Source organism: Oncorhynchus mykiss, chromosome 1 (assembly GCF_013265735.2).
Source record: "Oncorhynchus mykiss isolate Arlee chromosome 1, USDA_OmykA_1.1, whole genome shotgun sequence".
Taxonomy (NCBI): Eukaryota; Metazoa; Chordata; class Actinopteri; order Salmoniformes; family Salmonidae; genus Oncorhynchus; species Oncorhynchus mykiss.
Window position 1 is genome coordinate 72,127,874 of NC_048565.1, and position 14,565 is coordinate 72,142,438.

Sequence of the window (14,565 nt, forward strand, 5' to 3'; positions counted from 1 at the left end):
AGCAAGGAAATAAGGTAAGACGCTCATTTATTGCCACTTAGACAAAGGACTATGGATTAGTTTTACTGAAGGACCGGTCTGTTTGCGCACTCTGTTATAAAACGGTTGATTTGTTGGACATGAAGTGTACGGCATTATTTTGAAACGAGACATGGGGGAAAAGTTAAAGGATGAGGCGGACAAGGTTGAAGGAATCAAGAGGGCCGTGTCCAGGTATGAAAAGCAAAGCTTTGTGTTCATAAATCTACATGCAGTCAAAAAGCAAGCTGCAGAGGGGAGCTACAAATTGCATTGAATGAATCATCACCTTCGAAAGCGCTGTTCATTTTCTTACATTAGGCTTTGAAACAACATCCACAACTACCACGTTTTACTCTGTTTAAACCTGCTGTTGAACTTATTGTTTTAAAATTGATCATCGCAATGAGGTGAGTTAAAAGCATGATACTGTTTTGGTGATAAGTGTTTGATATGAATTTCATTTGCATTGATGTCAGAGGGGTTAGAGGGACAATAGAGCCCCATTTAGGACCTGATGGTCGACTTCAATGCTGAGCCCCAGAGGGTTTTACCATATGTCACAACCTCCAACTTGATAATCTCTCTCGCTCTCTTTCTCATTCTCTCATCTCTTCTCGTTATTTCTCTATTGTCTCCTTTCTCTCTCTCCTAACATGAACAGGGTCCCCTGGATGTCCTACTTTCCGTCGAAGAGCGATAACAGAGATGTCAGCTGCTGCGCCTATTTCTGAGTGACTTTTCTTGTCCTGCTGGGATTTAAAGCATATTTGCCCTCCTGGAAAAAAAGAGGCTAATCTAATGCATTAAAGCTCCATATTGAAGCGTCTGAGAACTATATGCTTGTCTTACATGATTTGTTGCCCCACTACAACCAAGCAGCCGCCGTCCATAAAAAGCTTAAGTATCTGGGTCACTGTTATTTGAAACCTTGCTGACCAGATCTGACCAACCTCTCCTGCAAAGATAAAGCTTATACTCTGCTAGATCAGTTGAATGAGCCACACACACTGTAGTCCAGTGGTATATAAAGGAGTGGAGTTCTGGCTCGGGGGTTGAGGTTTCTCTATTAGGCACAGTTCTGGGTTCAGCTTTAGGCACAGATCTGGGACCAGGACAAATAAATATAAATAAATATATATTGCTGCCAGCAGTCATGGCAGGTTTCAAGCTTTGGCCCCATAGCGCAACCAATAAACATTTTCTCCAGAACCGCTCGACCAATCAGCAATCAACTTTGGCATGTTGCATCTATGGATGCACGTCTTTGAACGCAATACACTCATTTTGTATGACAGTTTTTTCATGTCCAACAGCGCCACTATGCAGCCAAACTGACAAACTCTACATGTTAACTAGAGCATGTGTGCCTCTGTCAAATTCATTCACTCTGAGTCAAACAGATCAACAGATATTAACATGTATCCATTGTAGTGCCACTGTGTGGTCAATCTGAATGTGCTTGGAAATGTTGAGTGTTTTATTTTACAATGTGAATATTTTATTTAAGTTAACCAGGAAGGGCTCATTTGAGATTTGAAATCTTTTTCATTACACAGTCATTACACAATTACAGACAGACAACATGAAAAGATATAAGTAATCTAGTAAAAACCATAGAATTCACAAGAGTATAACAAAATCATAAAACGGCAAATTAAAAACATTAACAGGTCAGGGAATAAAAATCCTTAATCAGTGATTTTAAAACACCAATCAGGACAAGTTCTTCCAGTTTAAAAGTATTTTGTAAGGCGTTTCAAGACGATGGCGCCGAGTACATAAAAGCCCTTTTACCAAATTCAGTTGGGACATTTGGAACAGTTAGTAGGATAAAGTCCTGCGAACGAAGAGAGTACTCACCACATTTCTGAACAATACATATGTCCTAATAAAATGGAAGTAAACCCAAAATGACCTTGTAAGTAAAAGTATACTAGTGACTGAGCCTGCGAGTGACTAGAAAAGGCCAGCCAACCCTGGTTTACAATGTGCAGTGGTGCGTAAGGGTTTTGCAGTTTAAAATAAATCTCAATGCGCCATGGTAAAGGGTGTCAATTGATCTCAAACACTGAGCGGAAGCATTCATATATCCAATATCCCCATAGTCTAGTAAAGGCATACATGTAGCTGATACTAGCCGACTCCTGGCTTCAAAAGAAAAACTGGCCTTATTCCTAAAATAAAATCCCAACTTCAGCTTCAATTTTTTGTAAGTTGTTGAATATGCAATTTAAAAGAGGTTGTCATTCACTAAAATGCCAAGATATTTATATGAGGTTACAGTCAATCTCATTGCCCTGACAGGTAGTAATAGGTGAAAAGTTCAGAGGTCTATTTCTTGCTTTAGAAACACCATTAGTTTAGTTTTGTCAGTATTGAGGATACGCTTCAATTGACACAAGGTATGTTGAACAGTATAAAAAGCAGTTTGCAAGTTCTGGTAAGCTTTTGTAAGAGACAAGGCACAACAATAAACAGTATCATCAGCATAAAAGTGAAGTTGTGCATTGGACATTTTTGTCTAAATTATTTATATAAATAGTGAATAAGAGGGGACAAGTACAGAGCCCTGGGGCACACCATTACAGACAGATACTTTTAACAGACATGAGCCCATCAAATTGAGTGCACTGAGTTCTATCAGACAGATAGTTAGCAAACCATGCAACTGCATGCTCCAAAAGACCTCCACTTGACAATCTCTGCCTCAGTGTAGCATGATCAACTGTATGAAACACCTTAGAGAGATCTGTAAAAAGTGTGAGACAGTGCTGTTTTGTCAAAGGCGTCAGTGAAATCATTTAAAACCTTCATGGCTGCTGTAATTGCGCTATGCTTCTTCCTGAAGCCCGATTGGTACATTGATAAAATATAGTTTTTATATACTATTTTAGCTGTTAACTCACAAGGGTTTAGAGTATTTTCACCAGGGGTGACAGCTTTGAGATTGGCCTATAATTATTTGAAAGAGTTGGATCTCCCCCTTTTAAAAGTGGAAGGACAAATGCTGATTTCCAGATCTTTGGAATTTCATTACATTCCAGGGTTAGATGGAACAGAGGGGTTCTGCTATGAAATCAGCTGCCAGATTTAAAATGCAGGGATCAAGAAGATCAGGACCTGCAGGCCTTCTCTGATCTAAGGATTTCAGGGCTTTATGTACCTCCTGCACTGAGAATGGCAAAAAGCTAAATGTTTGACCAGCTCTCGCTGGTTAATCCACACAAGGTTGTATAGAGACCGAGGACACTGAATCAAACAGCCTACCAGATGATACAAAGTGCTCATTGAAAAAAATTCAGCATTTCAGTTTTGTCAGATACAGCAACAAAGTCCTTCAGTACACATGACGGTAATTCCTTAACATTACTGTTTCCAGACGTAGACTTAACAGCCTTCCAAAACTGGTAACAGTTTTGTCTGTTACCATCAGTGGTAACGGACATAAAATATTCAGACTTGGCCTTCCTGAGAAGAAAATAACACTTGTTTTGTAACTGCCCCAAAAAACCCAATCAGCATCAGAACATGATTTATATGCATATATTTATGTTTATGCAACACCACACCCACATTAATGTTTATTGGTCAGTAGCATACATGTTTGAGACGCTACCCTGGAAAATAGTGTCCATAGATGCTAAATATCAAGTTTTGTGCAGCGTTGTCATTTGGTGCCAGAGGAGTAGCGGTGTGTTTTTTTTCACAAAATCCTAAATGCCGGAAAATTCTACATGGCGGTCGTTATGGGAAATTGAGACATTTGTTCCTTGTGAGGAGAGGGACATGCAGTGGGGAGAACAAGTATTTGATAACCTGCAAAATCGGCAGTGTTTCCTACTTACAAACCATGTAGAGGTCTGTAATTTTTATCATAGGTACACATCAACTGTGAGAGACGGAATCTAAAACAAAAATCCAGAAAATCACATTGTATGATTTTAAAGTAATTCATTTGCATTTTATTGCATGACATAAGTATTTGATACATCTGAAAAGCAGAACTTAATATTTGGCACAGAAACCTTTGTTTGCAATTACAGAGATCATACGTTTCCTGTAGTTCTTGACCAGGTTTGCACACACTGCAGCAGGGATTTTGGCCCACTCCTCCATACAGACCTTCTCTAGATCCTTCAGGTTTCGGGGCTGTCGCTGGGCAAAACAGACTTTCAGCTCCCTCCAAATATTTTCTATTGGGTTCAGGTCTGGAGACTAGCTAGGCCACTCCAGGACCTTGAAATGCTTCTTACGGAGCCACTCCTTAGTTGCCCTGGCTGTGTGTTTCGGGTCGTTGTCATGCTGGAAGGCCCAGCCACGACCCATCTTCAATGCTCTTACTGAGGGAAGGAGGTTGTTGGCCAAGATCTTGCGATACATGGCCCCATCCATCCTCCCCTCAATACGGTGCAGTCGTCCTGTCTCCTTTGCAGAAAAGCATCCCCAAAGAATGATGTTTCCACCTCCATGCTTCACGGTCGGGATGGTGTTCTTGGGGTTGTACTCATCCTTCTTCCTCCAAACACGGCGAGTGGAGTTTAGACCAAAAAGCTCTATTTTTGTCTCATCAGACCACATGACCTTCTCCCATTCCTCCTCTGGATCATCCAGATGGTCATTGACAAACTTCAGACGTGCCAGTACCTGCGCTGGCTTGAGCAAGGGGACCGTGCAGGATTTTAATCAATGGCGGCGTTGTGTGTTACTAATGGTTTTCTTTGAGACTGTGGTCCCAGCTCTCTTCAGGTCATTGACCAGGTCCTGCCGTGTAGTTCTGGGCTGATCCCTCACCTTCCTCATTGATGCCCCACGAGGTGAGATCTTGCATGAAGCCCCAGACCGAGGGTGATTGACCGTCATCTTGAACTTCTTCCATTTTCTAATAATTGCGCCAACAGTTGTTGCCTTCTCACCAAGCTGCTTGCCTATTGTCCTGTAGCCCATCCCAGCCTTGTGCAGGTCTACAATTTTATCCCTGATGTCCTTACACAGCTCTCTGGTCTTGACCATTGTGGAGAGGTTGGAGTCTGTTTGATTGAGTGTGTGGACAGGTGTCTTTTATACAGGTAACGAGTGGAGAACAGGAGGACTTCTTAAAGAAAAACTAACAGATCTGTGAGAGACGGAATTCTTACTGGTTGGTAGGTGATCAAATACTTATGTCAATAAAGTCAATAAAATGCAAATGAATTACTTAAAAATCATACAATGTGACTTTCTGGATTTTTGTTTTAGATTCCGACTCTCACAGTTGAAGTGTAACTATGATAAAAATTACAGACCTCTACATGCTTCTCCCCACTGTATGTACCAAATTTCATGACTAGGTCAAAAGGGGTGAGGGGTGGGACCTTTCAAAGTTTGCATTTTCAATTGCTTGTTTTCAATTGCTTGTTTTCAATTGCTTGTTATAGCGCCACAATGTGCCCAATTGACATGGCATTGCATGAGAGGATGTGGCCCATGGGCTTTTACCATCACGTCAAGTTGCACCCTCCTGGGTCTTAACATCTCACAGGAATTTGCCATTTTTTAAACCAAATCTGCGGAGAACTGGAATAATAACGGCAACAAATATGAATTTCATCCAGATTTTCTGTTTGAACCCATAACAATTCTGTATTTAGGAACTTCATTAGGTGGGATGTCCCTTTCTGAGGTGGAAATTTGTGAATGATGGATCTGTCGTTCTTAAAACCCTTTCCCTTCATCTCGGGTGGTCCTTTTAGAGGGTGTGGCGTGAACCACTGTGACCCTTTCATATACAATCCCCCATCATCATAGGACTCCCGAGTGGCGCAGCGGTCTAAGGCACTGCATCTCGGTGCTAGAGGCGTCACTACAACCATGGTTCGATCCCGGGCTGTATCACAACCAGCCGTGATTGGGAGTCCCAGAGCACAATTTGGCCCAGCGTTGTCCAGGTTAGAGCAGGGTTTGGGCGGGGTAGGCCTTCATTGTAAAATAATAATTTGTTCTTAACTGTCTTGCCTGGTTAAATACATCAAATCACAGGGCGATCATGATTGGCTTACTTACCAAGCATGATCTATGGCTAATTACTTAATCATTCAATAAAGTGGCAATTTGCGTCCGTATTTAACCAAACTACTGGTTAGGTCTGGACCACCTAGATTGCATTATCGGCGGTGATATTAACTGTGTGTATTGTGAGATCGCTTTTGATTTCTTAAACCTGAGCATTTAAAAAAAAGGCCAGAAGAGAACAGTTTTATGGTTAGAACGGACTCTTAGAAGGATGGCTACTAGGGCTGTGACAATTATTTTTTTCCATGGCAAAAAAATTGTCCTTTAAAAACCTGCTGTATGTAAAATATTGTATAGTATAGCTTGGAAAATAAATACATGTGACTGGATGGCAACAAAATTTGGTTCCCAACATTAGGGCTGTTTAACTGAAGAAGTTAAATCAGCTTTGTGTTTTGTTTCCTTGTCACAAAACTAACAAGTATAACTAACAAAATGTATTACATTTTTTAAATTGAACCTTTATTTAACAATGCGGGTATCATCCAGACCCTACTGGCTACCTAGTTAGGACAATGTCAGTGTCCTGAAAATACAGGTTAGGTGAATGCAGTGTAGTTGATGCCATTTTGGAATCAGCTCTAACCTTTCTGGTGCTCTCACATCCAAGCGACAAGGAGGGGAATCCACTTTAGACCATTGAGATGCAGTGATGTGGAGCCCACTGTGCTGAACCTATACTATAGCCTGTCTTTGTTTTCACTGAGAGGGCTTTAGCTGCACTGCCCTCAGCCTTTGTGCCTGGGTGACCTGAATGACCCAATGTCCCTAATGTAGCCCTCCTAGGCATGGCTGGGCTGCGTATTCTTTACTGTGGTAAAGGGAATAGTATACTGCTTCTACATCACTCTTATAGTCTAACCAAGGGGCATGAGCTGAAGAACAAACTGGATCTATAAAGGATGTTATTCTATTTAAGTTAGCTGACATAACAGTACTAAAGTCGACGGGAATGATAGAATGATGTTCCTTGGGCCGGGTTGGGTCAACGAGGGATGACGTACACACACACACAGACACACACACACACACTGAGTGTATTTAGTTCACCTTGTACCATAGGTTTATCCACAGGAGACCTCGGAATCCGTTGTTTATTTTATAACAGTTTCATTTCAATCTGTCACGCCAATATCTGTGCAGATTACTGCAGAGCGCATATTCCACGAGTGGCCCAAAGCTTCTGAAACGCGCATCTGTTTATGACAACAGGGGGTTTTCAGCGTGGAGGGTCAGCATCTGTAAAGGGCTTATTGAAGCAAGTTCACTGAAACATTACTATGGGATTGAGGCTGGGTTCTCTATTCATTCAGTGGCGTGTGTTTTTAGATGAATCCAATGGGTTTTTAGTGGCATGCTTTCTAGTAAACTATCAAAGACTTGAGTCCCATCTCGCAGTCATTCTCAGTGTTAGATCTCACCGTCTTGAGGCCAATGCAGGGGCAGCCTCGGCAACAACTTCAAATTCAGTGAAATTTGGCAGATAAATGATTTTGGCTGAATAGACAGCCCTTCAGCCAGAGCTACAGTATTTCTAACCTTCAAAGTGCTCTGCTTGTTAGCAGTAGGGCTGTCATCGTGCCGACAGCCTTGGTTAACATAAGCAGGCCATCAGCAGGGAAAAATGCTAGATACTCTACTCCGGTTTCCATGTGGATACAGAGGAACGAGGGCACAGACAATATCTGTTTTATTTTTTGTCTGATTCCATTTTGTCTTTTCCCAAATGCCTTTTTTTCCAGTTTTGTTTTTCCAGGTTTCTGTTTTTTCTAGTTTCAAGTTTTCAATCTCAAAATCACAATTTATTATTTATAGAAAAACAACACAAATGCATGTTCCTGATGCTTAAACCACATCAGGAGACCACTTTTGAGGTTTGTGAAAAATCAAAGAAATGTAGAGTCTTGGGTGTAGTTGCTCTTTAATTAAACTGTGCTCCAGCCAGAGACCATTATTTGGTTAGCTACGTTTCTGTAGCGCTCATGTGATTGCAGAGTTTGCAAACCAAATGGCTACTGGATTAATGCAAATAATCACGATACAATTCTGCCAGGTCGGCACAGGCTACCTTGTAGTTAACATTTAATTGAGAAGGTTTTTGGCAAAGCCTTTCCATCTACCAGAAGACGGTTATCATTACATTAGCATCGCTGACGACTACCCAAAGTGGTAGACAAAAACAGACACACAGACATGCAGTCTTGTGCTGATGCCTCCCAGAAAGTGAAGGGAAATGCAAATCATTGATACAGTTTATTCATGTCATATGATCATCTTGGACAAATGAAAGCATTTTCTAATAATATCAAAATATTTTAGTTAATTTCCTACTTAAGTTCAATACATTTAGTTCATTTCCTACTAAGTTCAGCACATTTTAGAATATTGTTGAATTCCGTGTTAATGTATGGTTTCCGTGATTCCGTCCGTGTTCTCCGCAGCATGTTGCTATCAGTGTCGTGCAGGCAGGTGCGGGGCTTTTAGATAACCATCACTGAGAGTTGCATATGCAGGTTTTTCTAGCCTTGAAGTTGTCACTGTCTTACAATATTGATTGTGTTTTTAGGATAACTATGTTTGCCATGTGTCTTATGCCTCCGTGGGCATCTCTAGCCTTCATCAACTCTGATCATAACATTTGTGAAGTGGTTTATGTGAACAGTAGACATAACAATATGGTGCGATTTTCAAATGTTGAAGGATGTCCTCATTCTAATATCCCATGGTTTGTCTCTTCTCTGTCCCTCAGATGTTCCTGACAGTGTACCTCAGTAACAATGACCAGCATTTTACAGAGGTGCCCGTTACCCCAGAGACGCTGTGCCGGGACGTGGTGGAGCTATGTAAGGAGCCCGGAGAGACTGAATGCCACCTGGCTGAGATGTGGCGTGGATCTGGTGAGCCTTCTCCCCCTTCACGCGCGTATATGCCTGACAATTACCACCCCTATGCCTGTTATTTAGGCACCTGGACTAGTACCAATGTCTATGATCTACTGGTTACTTGGGAAAAACACATCTTGTCTTCTAAACAAACCCCAAGATTATATAGAACATAGGGAGAGTTTTGAGAGAACATACTATTTTGGAAGGGACACAGAATAAAGGCTGGCTGTGTGCCAACTGGCCAGATCTTTGTCTGTGTTGTCTCTGACGCTGACAAGCTGGGTGTATTATCTTTGTAGCCCACCACACAGATAACACATCTCTCACAAGTCTCTCTCAAGTGGAGAAATACGACTTCAGCCTTGCACAATCCCCACAGCTGCTCTCCAAGAATTCTTAGAACTCAAGTACCTGTGGTTAGAAGTGGACCGTTTCCATGGTTGTGTGTGGTTGCCATGAGAGACGAGACTGGGTGCCTGTGTTCAGGCTGGAGTACCTCTGTGTCCTTGAGGGGAAGATTTTATAAGTGCTCAAGTGGAATCAGATTTATTTTGCACCTCTTTTTACAAAGCTGTTTTATTCTTTAGGTTTAGATCATTCCAACAATAAAAAACAGGCCGTGCATTATTACTGTCCTGATTATTTCACAAACTTCTTTGTTATAAGAGAATCAAATCAAATCAAATGTATTTATATAGCCCTTCTTACATCATCTGATATCTCAAAGTGCTGTACAGAAACCCCAAACAATCTAAAATCCCAAACAGCAAGCAATGCAGGTGTAGAAGCACGGTGGCTAGGAAAAACTCCCTAGAAAGGCCAAAACCTAGGAAGAAACATAGAGAGGAACCAGGCTATGAGGGGTGGCCAGTCCCCTTCTGGCTGTGCCGGGTGGAGATTATAACAGAACATGGCCAAGATGTTCAAATGTTCATAAATGACCAGCATGGTCAAATAATAATAATCACAGTAGTTGTTGAGGGTGCAACAAGTCAGCACCTCAGGAGTAAATGTCAGTTGGCGCTTTTCATAGCCGATCATTAAGAGTATCTCTACCGCTCCTGCTGTTTCTAGGGTGTTGAAAACGGCAGGTCTGGGACAGGTAGCACGTCCGGTGAACAGTTCAGGGTTCCATAGCTGCAAGCAGAACAGTTAAAACTGGAGCAGCAGCACAGCCAGGTGGACTGGGGACAGCACGGAGTCATCATGCCAGGTAGTCCTGAGGCATGGTCCTTTGGCTCAGGTCCTGAGAGCGAAAGAAAGAGAGAATTAGAGAGAGCATACTTCAATTCACACAGGACACCGGATAAGACAGAAGAAATACTCCAGATATAACAGACTGACCCTAGACCCCCGACACAAACTACTGCAGCATAAATACTGGAGGCTGAGACAGGAGGGGTCAGGAGACACTGTGGCCCCATCCGATGATACCCCCGGACAGGGCCTAACAGGCAGGATATAACCCCACCCACTTTGCCAAAGCACAGCCCCCACACCACTAGAGGGATATCTTCAACCACCAAGGCATGAACAACGTGGTTGGAACGTTTTAAATACATTGGTGCACTAATCAACCATGTGTTTTAGTACTTCTGTGTAATGAAGAGAAGACGCAAGATGTGTAGCGGTTGGAGTGGTTGTGTAACTGGTCAGCTGAAAACATCAACAACAGGTCATTGTCCTTCCCTGAGGCAGCACCTCTCAGAAAGATGAAGTGAAAACGGAAATCTTGATTTAAATGCCTCTCCTTAGACTGTAGCCTAGTCCAGTCAGTCAGTGTGGTCTGACCGGATTAACAAACCACACAACGCGTCATACGACACACACCTTGAGTTTTCCTTCATTTTTGCTGCGCTTGTCACGTTAGTCCTTGTATGTAAAAACGCATGAATACTGATAAGTGGGTCAAAACACATTTTACAGGGGGTGTCCATGTCAATATTTCTGAAGCCTGGGGGGTGCACTGCTTCTGTTCTCTAACATCCTAAACCTGTGTGTTCTCTTTTCTAACCCGCCCCCCTCCACATCAGAGCGACCTGTAGGAGTCGGGGAGAGGATGCTGGACGTGCTCCAGCATTGGGGGCAGCACAGGGCAGAGGTGCGCTTCTACCTGCGCCATGACCGAGCGCCCAGCAGAGAATCTGGTGAGTTCCCAATGACCTGACATTGACAAAGTGCGTACAGAAGAACACAAGCACACCACACAGATACATTTTGAATTTCAATTGATTGATTTTCTCAAATGAACTGTACATACATCAGACAGTGTAAAGACAATCTCAGACACGTAACAAGTTGTTAGAAAGGAGAAACCCAGACAGCCCTCCCCACAGGACAGGGGTTGAGCAACAGAAGCCTAAAACCCCTTTGATCCTCGTATGCCTATGGATTTCTATTACCAGACTTCAAATTCCAGACCCGCCTTAATTAGCATACTGCTCTAGAGCTGTCACCGAAGGGATGTTCAAATCACATCCCCATAAGGTTGTTACTACTTCATTTTTCTTCAGGGACATAAAAACTAGAATTTTTGTTCACGAGGCGGTGTGGATCCTCTGTCCCTCGTTGCATAATTCCTAAACCCTCTACCATTCACAGTTTGTGTCTGGGATTAGATGGTCGTTTTCCTTTCTGGACATTTTAGCCTGCACTTGTTTTCCCGTACAGTTCGCTTGTTTGTTCTGAGGCCATGTCTTTGTAGTTAGTTGCCTTGTGAAGGACTAAAATGGATTAGCTTAGCATTGTGTTCTTTCCCACAGAGTTAGTTAGCCTTGTGGTACAATTAGCTAGCTAAGCAGTGTTTTCTCTCCCAATGATGGCTTAGCTTTTTACTGTCCTGTCTATCTCCTTTCTTCTTTCTCATAAAGCTTGCTTTGCTAGCTAACTATACAGACTATATTAAGTTATAGTGCTAGGAATTGCCAGGGACTTCACAATACGATATTATCACAAAAGTTAGGTGCTGATACGATATTTACCGTGATTCTCACAATGCTATATGTATTGCGATTGATGTTCCAAACATATTGCTCACTATGTGTCTGCTGCAAAGACACACACACACACACACACACACACACACACACACACACACACACACACACACACACACACACACACACACACACACACACACATACATACAGTGCCTTGCGAAAGTATTCGGCCCCCTTGAACTTTGCGACCTTTTGCCACATTTCAGGCTTCAAACATAAAGATATAAAACTGTATTTTTTTGTGAAGAATCAACAACAAGTGGGACACAATCATGAAGTGGAACGACATTTATTGGATATTTCAAACTTTTTTAACAAATCAAAAACTGAAAAATTGGCCGTGCAAAATTATTCAGCCCCCTTAAGTTAATACTTTGTAGCGCCACCTTTTGCTGCGATTACAGCTGTAAGTCGCTTGGGGTATGTCTCTATCAGTTTTGCACATCGAGAGACTGACATTTTTTCCCATTCCTCCTTGCAAAACAGCTCGAGCTCAGTGAGGTTGGATGGAGAGCATTTGTGAACAGCAGTTTTCAGTTCTTTCCACAGATTCTCGATTGGATTCAGGTCTGGACTTTGACTTGGCCATTCTAACACCTGGATATGTTTATTTTTGAACCATTCCATTGTAGATTTTGCTTTATGTTTTGGATCATTGTCTTGTTGGAAGACAAATCTCCGTCCCAGTCTCAGGTCTTTTGCAGACTCCATCAGGTTTTCTTCCAGAATGGTCCTGTATTTGGCTCCATCCATCTTCCCATCAATTTTAACCATCTTCCCTGTCCCTGCTGAAGAAAAGCAGGCCCAAACCATGATGCTGCCACCACCATGTTTGACAGTGGCGATGGTGTGTTCAGCTGTGTTGCTTTTACGCCAAGCATAACGTTTTGCATTGTTGCCAAAAAGTTCAATTTTGGTTTCATCTGACCAGAGCACCTTCTTCCACATGTTTGGTGTGTCTCCCAGGTGGCTTGTGGCAAACTTTAAACAACACTTTTTATGGATATCTTTAAGAAATGGCTTTCTTCTTGCCACTCTTCCATAAAGGCCAGATTTGTACAATATACGACTGATTGTTGTCCTATGGACAGAGTCTTGGTAGATTTGCAGTGGTCTGATACTCCTTCCATTTTAATATTATCGCTTGCACAGTGCTCCTTGGGATGTTTAAAGCTTGGGAAATCTTTTTGTATCCAAATCCTTCACAACAGTATCTCGGACCTGCCTGGTGTGTTCCTTGTTCTTCATGATGCTCTCTGCGCTTTTAACGGACCTCTGAGACTATCACAGTGCAGGTGCATTTATACGGAGACTTGATTACACACAGGTGGATTGTATTTATCATCATTAGTCATTTAGGTCAGCATTGGATCAGAGATCCTCACTGAACTTCTGGAGAGAGTTTGCTGCACTGAAAGTAAAGGGGCTGAATAATTTTGCACGCCCAATTTTTCAGTTTTTGATTTGTTAAAAAAGTTTGAAATATCCAATAAATGTCGTTCCACTTCATGATTGTGTCCCACTTGTTTTTGATTCTTCACAAAAAAAATACAGTTTTATATCTTTATGTTTGAAGCCTGAAATGTGGCAAAAGGTCGCAAAGTTCAAGGGGGCCGAATACTTTCGCAAGGCACTGTACATACATACATGCATACATACATGCACACACACATACATGCACACACACAATGGGTGTACAAAACATTAGAAATACCTTCCTAATTTTGAGCTGCACCCCCTTTTGCCCTCAACAGCCTCAATTCATCAGGGCATGGACACTACAAAGGGTCAAAAGCAATCCACAAGGATGCTGGCCCATGTTGACCCCAATGCTTCCCACAGTTGTGTCAAGTTGGCTAAATGTCCTTTGGTGGTGGACCATTTATTGATGCACACAGGAAACTGTTGATCGTGGAAAACCCAGCAGTTTTGCAGTTCTTGACACACTCAACCTCAACATACATACATACATACATACATACATGCATGCATGCATACTCATTCAAGGGTTTTTATTTTTACTACATTGTAGAATAATAGTGAAGACATCAACACTATGAAAAAACACATGGAATCATGTAGTCACCAAAAGAAGTGTTAAACAAATAAAAATATATTTTAGATTCTTCAAAGTAGCCACCCTTTGCCTTGATGACAGCTTTGCACACTTGGCATCGAGGCAAAGGGTGGCTACTTTGAAGAATCTGTTTTAGATTTTTGTTTAACACTTTTTTGGTTACTACATGATTATATAAAATAATACCTACTCATTCAAGGGTTTAGTTATGTGGTGTTTTTACAAATCGATGTATTAATATAATATTGTCCAAAAATATTGCGATATGTAACTATCAAAACAGTTCCCCCCATCACTATTAAGTTAGCTAAGTAGGCTATTCAGTTCATTTGTCATAGCATTACCTTATAGACTAAATATTCATTCAGAGTTAGCTTAGCATGTTATTGTGCCCCTGAGTAGTCCCCCAGGCCTAGCCAATGTTTGTAGCAGATTTTGTCCAAAACTATTATGTAAGTTGCTTGGTCACGGGCCTTTGCTCGAGGGATGAAATCAGTTCCACTGGCTCCCTAAGACACCCTCAACACACAGACAC

The 14,565-nt window shown here is 41.9% G+C and overlaps 1 protein-coding gene across 6 annotated transcripts in view; it reads left to right on the forward strand.

Annotated features, from left to right (window-relative positions):
• The window catches only part of tp53bp2a (tumor protein p53 binding protein, 2a), a 50,732-nt gene that overhangs the window by 11,192 nt on the left and 24,975 nt on the right, over positions 1-14,565 (forward strand). For all 6 annotated transcript variants that reach the window (XM_036984729.1, XM_021610864.2, XM_036984734.1 and 3 more), the window contains exons 2-3: positions 8,819-8,966; positions 10,988-11,101. In XM_036984729.1, the coding sequence (XP_036840624.1) occupies positions 8,819-8,966; positions 10,988-11,101 (262 nt within the window). The remainder of the gene's footprint in view (positions 1-8,818; positions 8,967-10,987; positions 11,102-14,565) is intronic.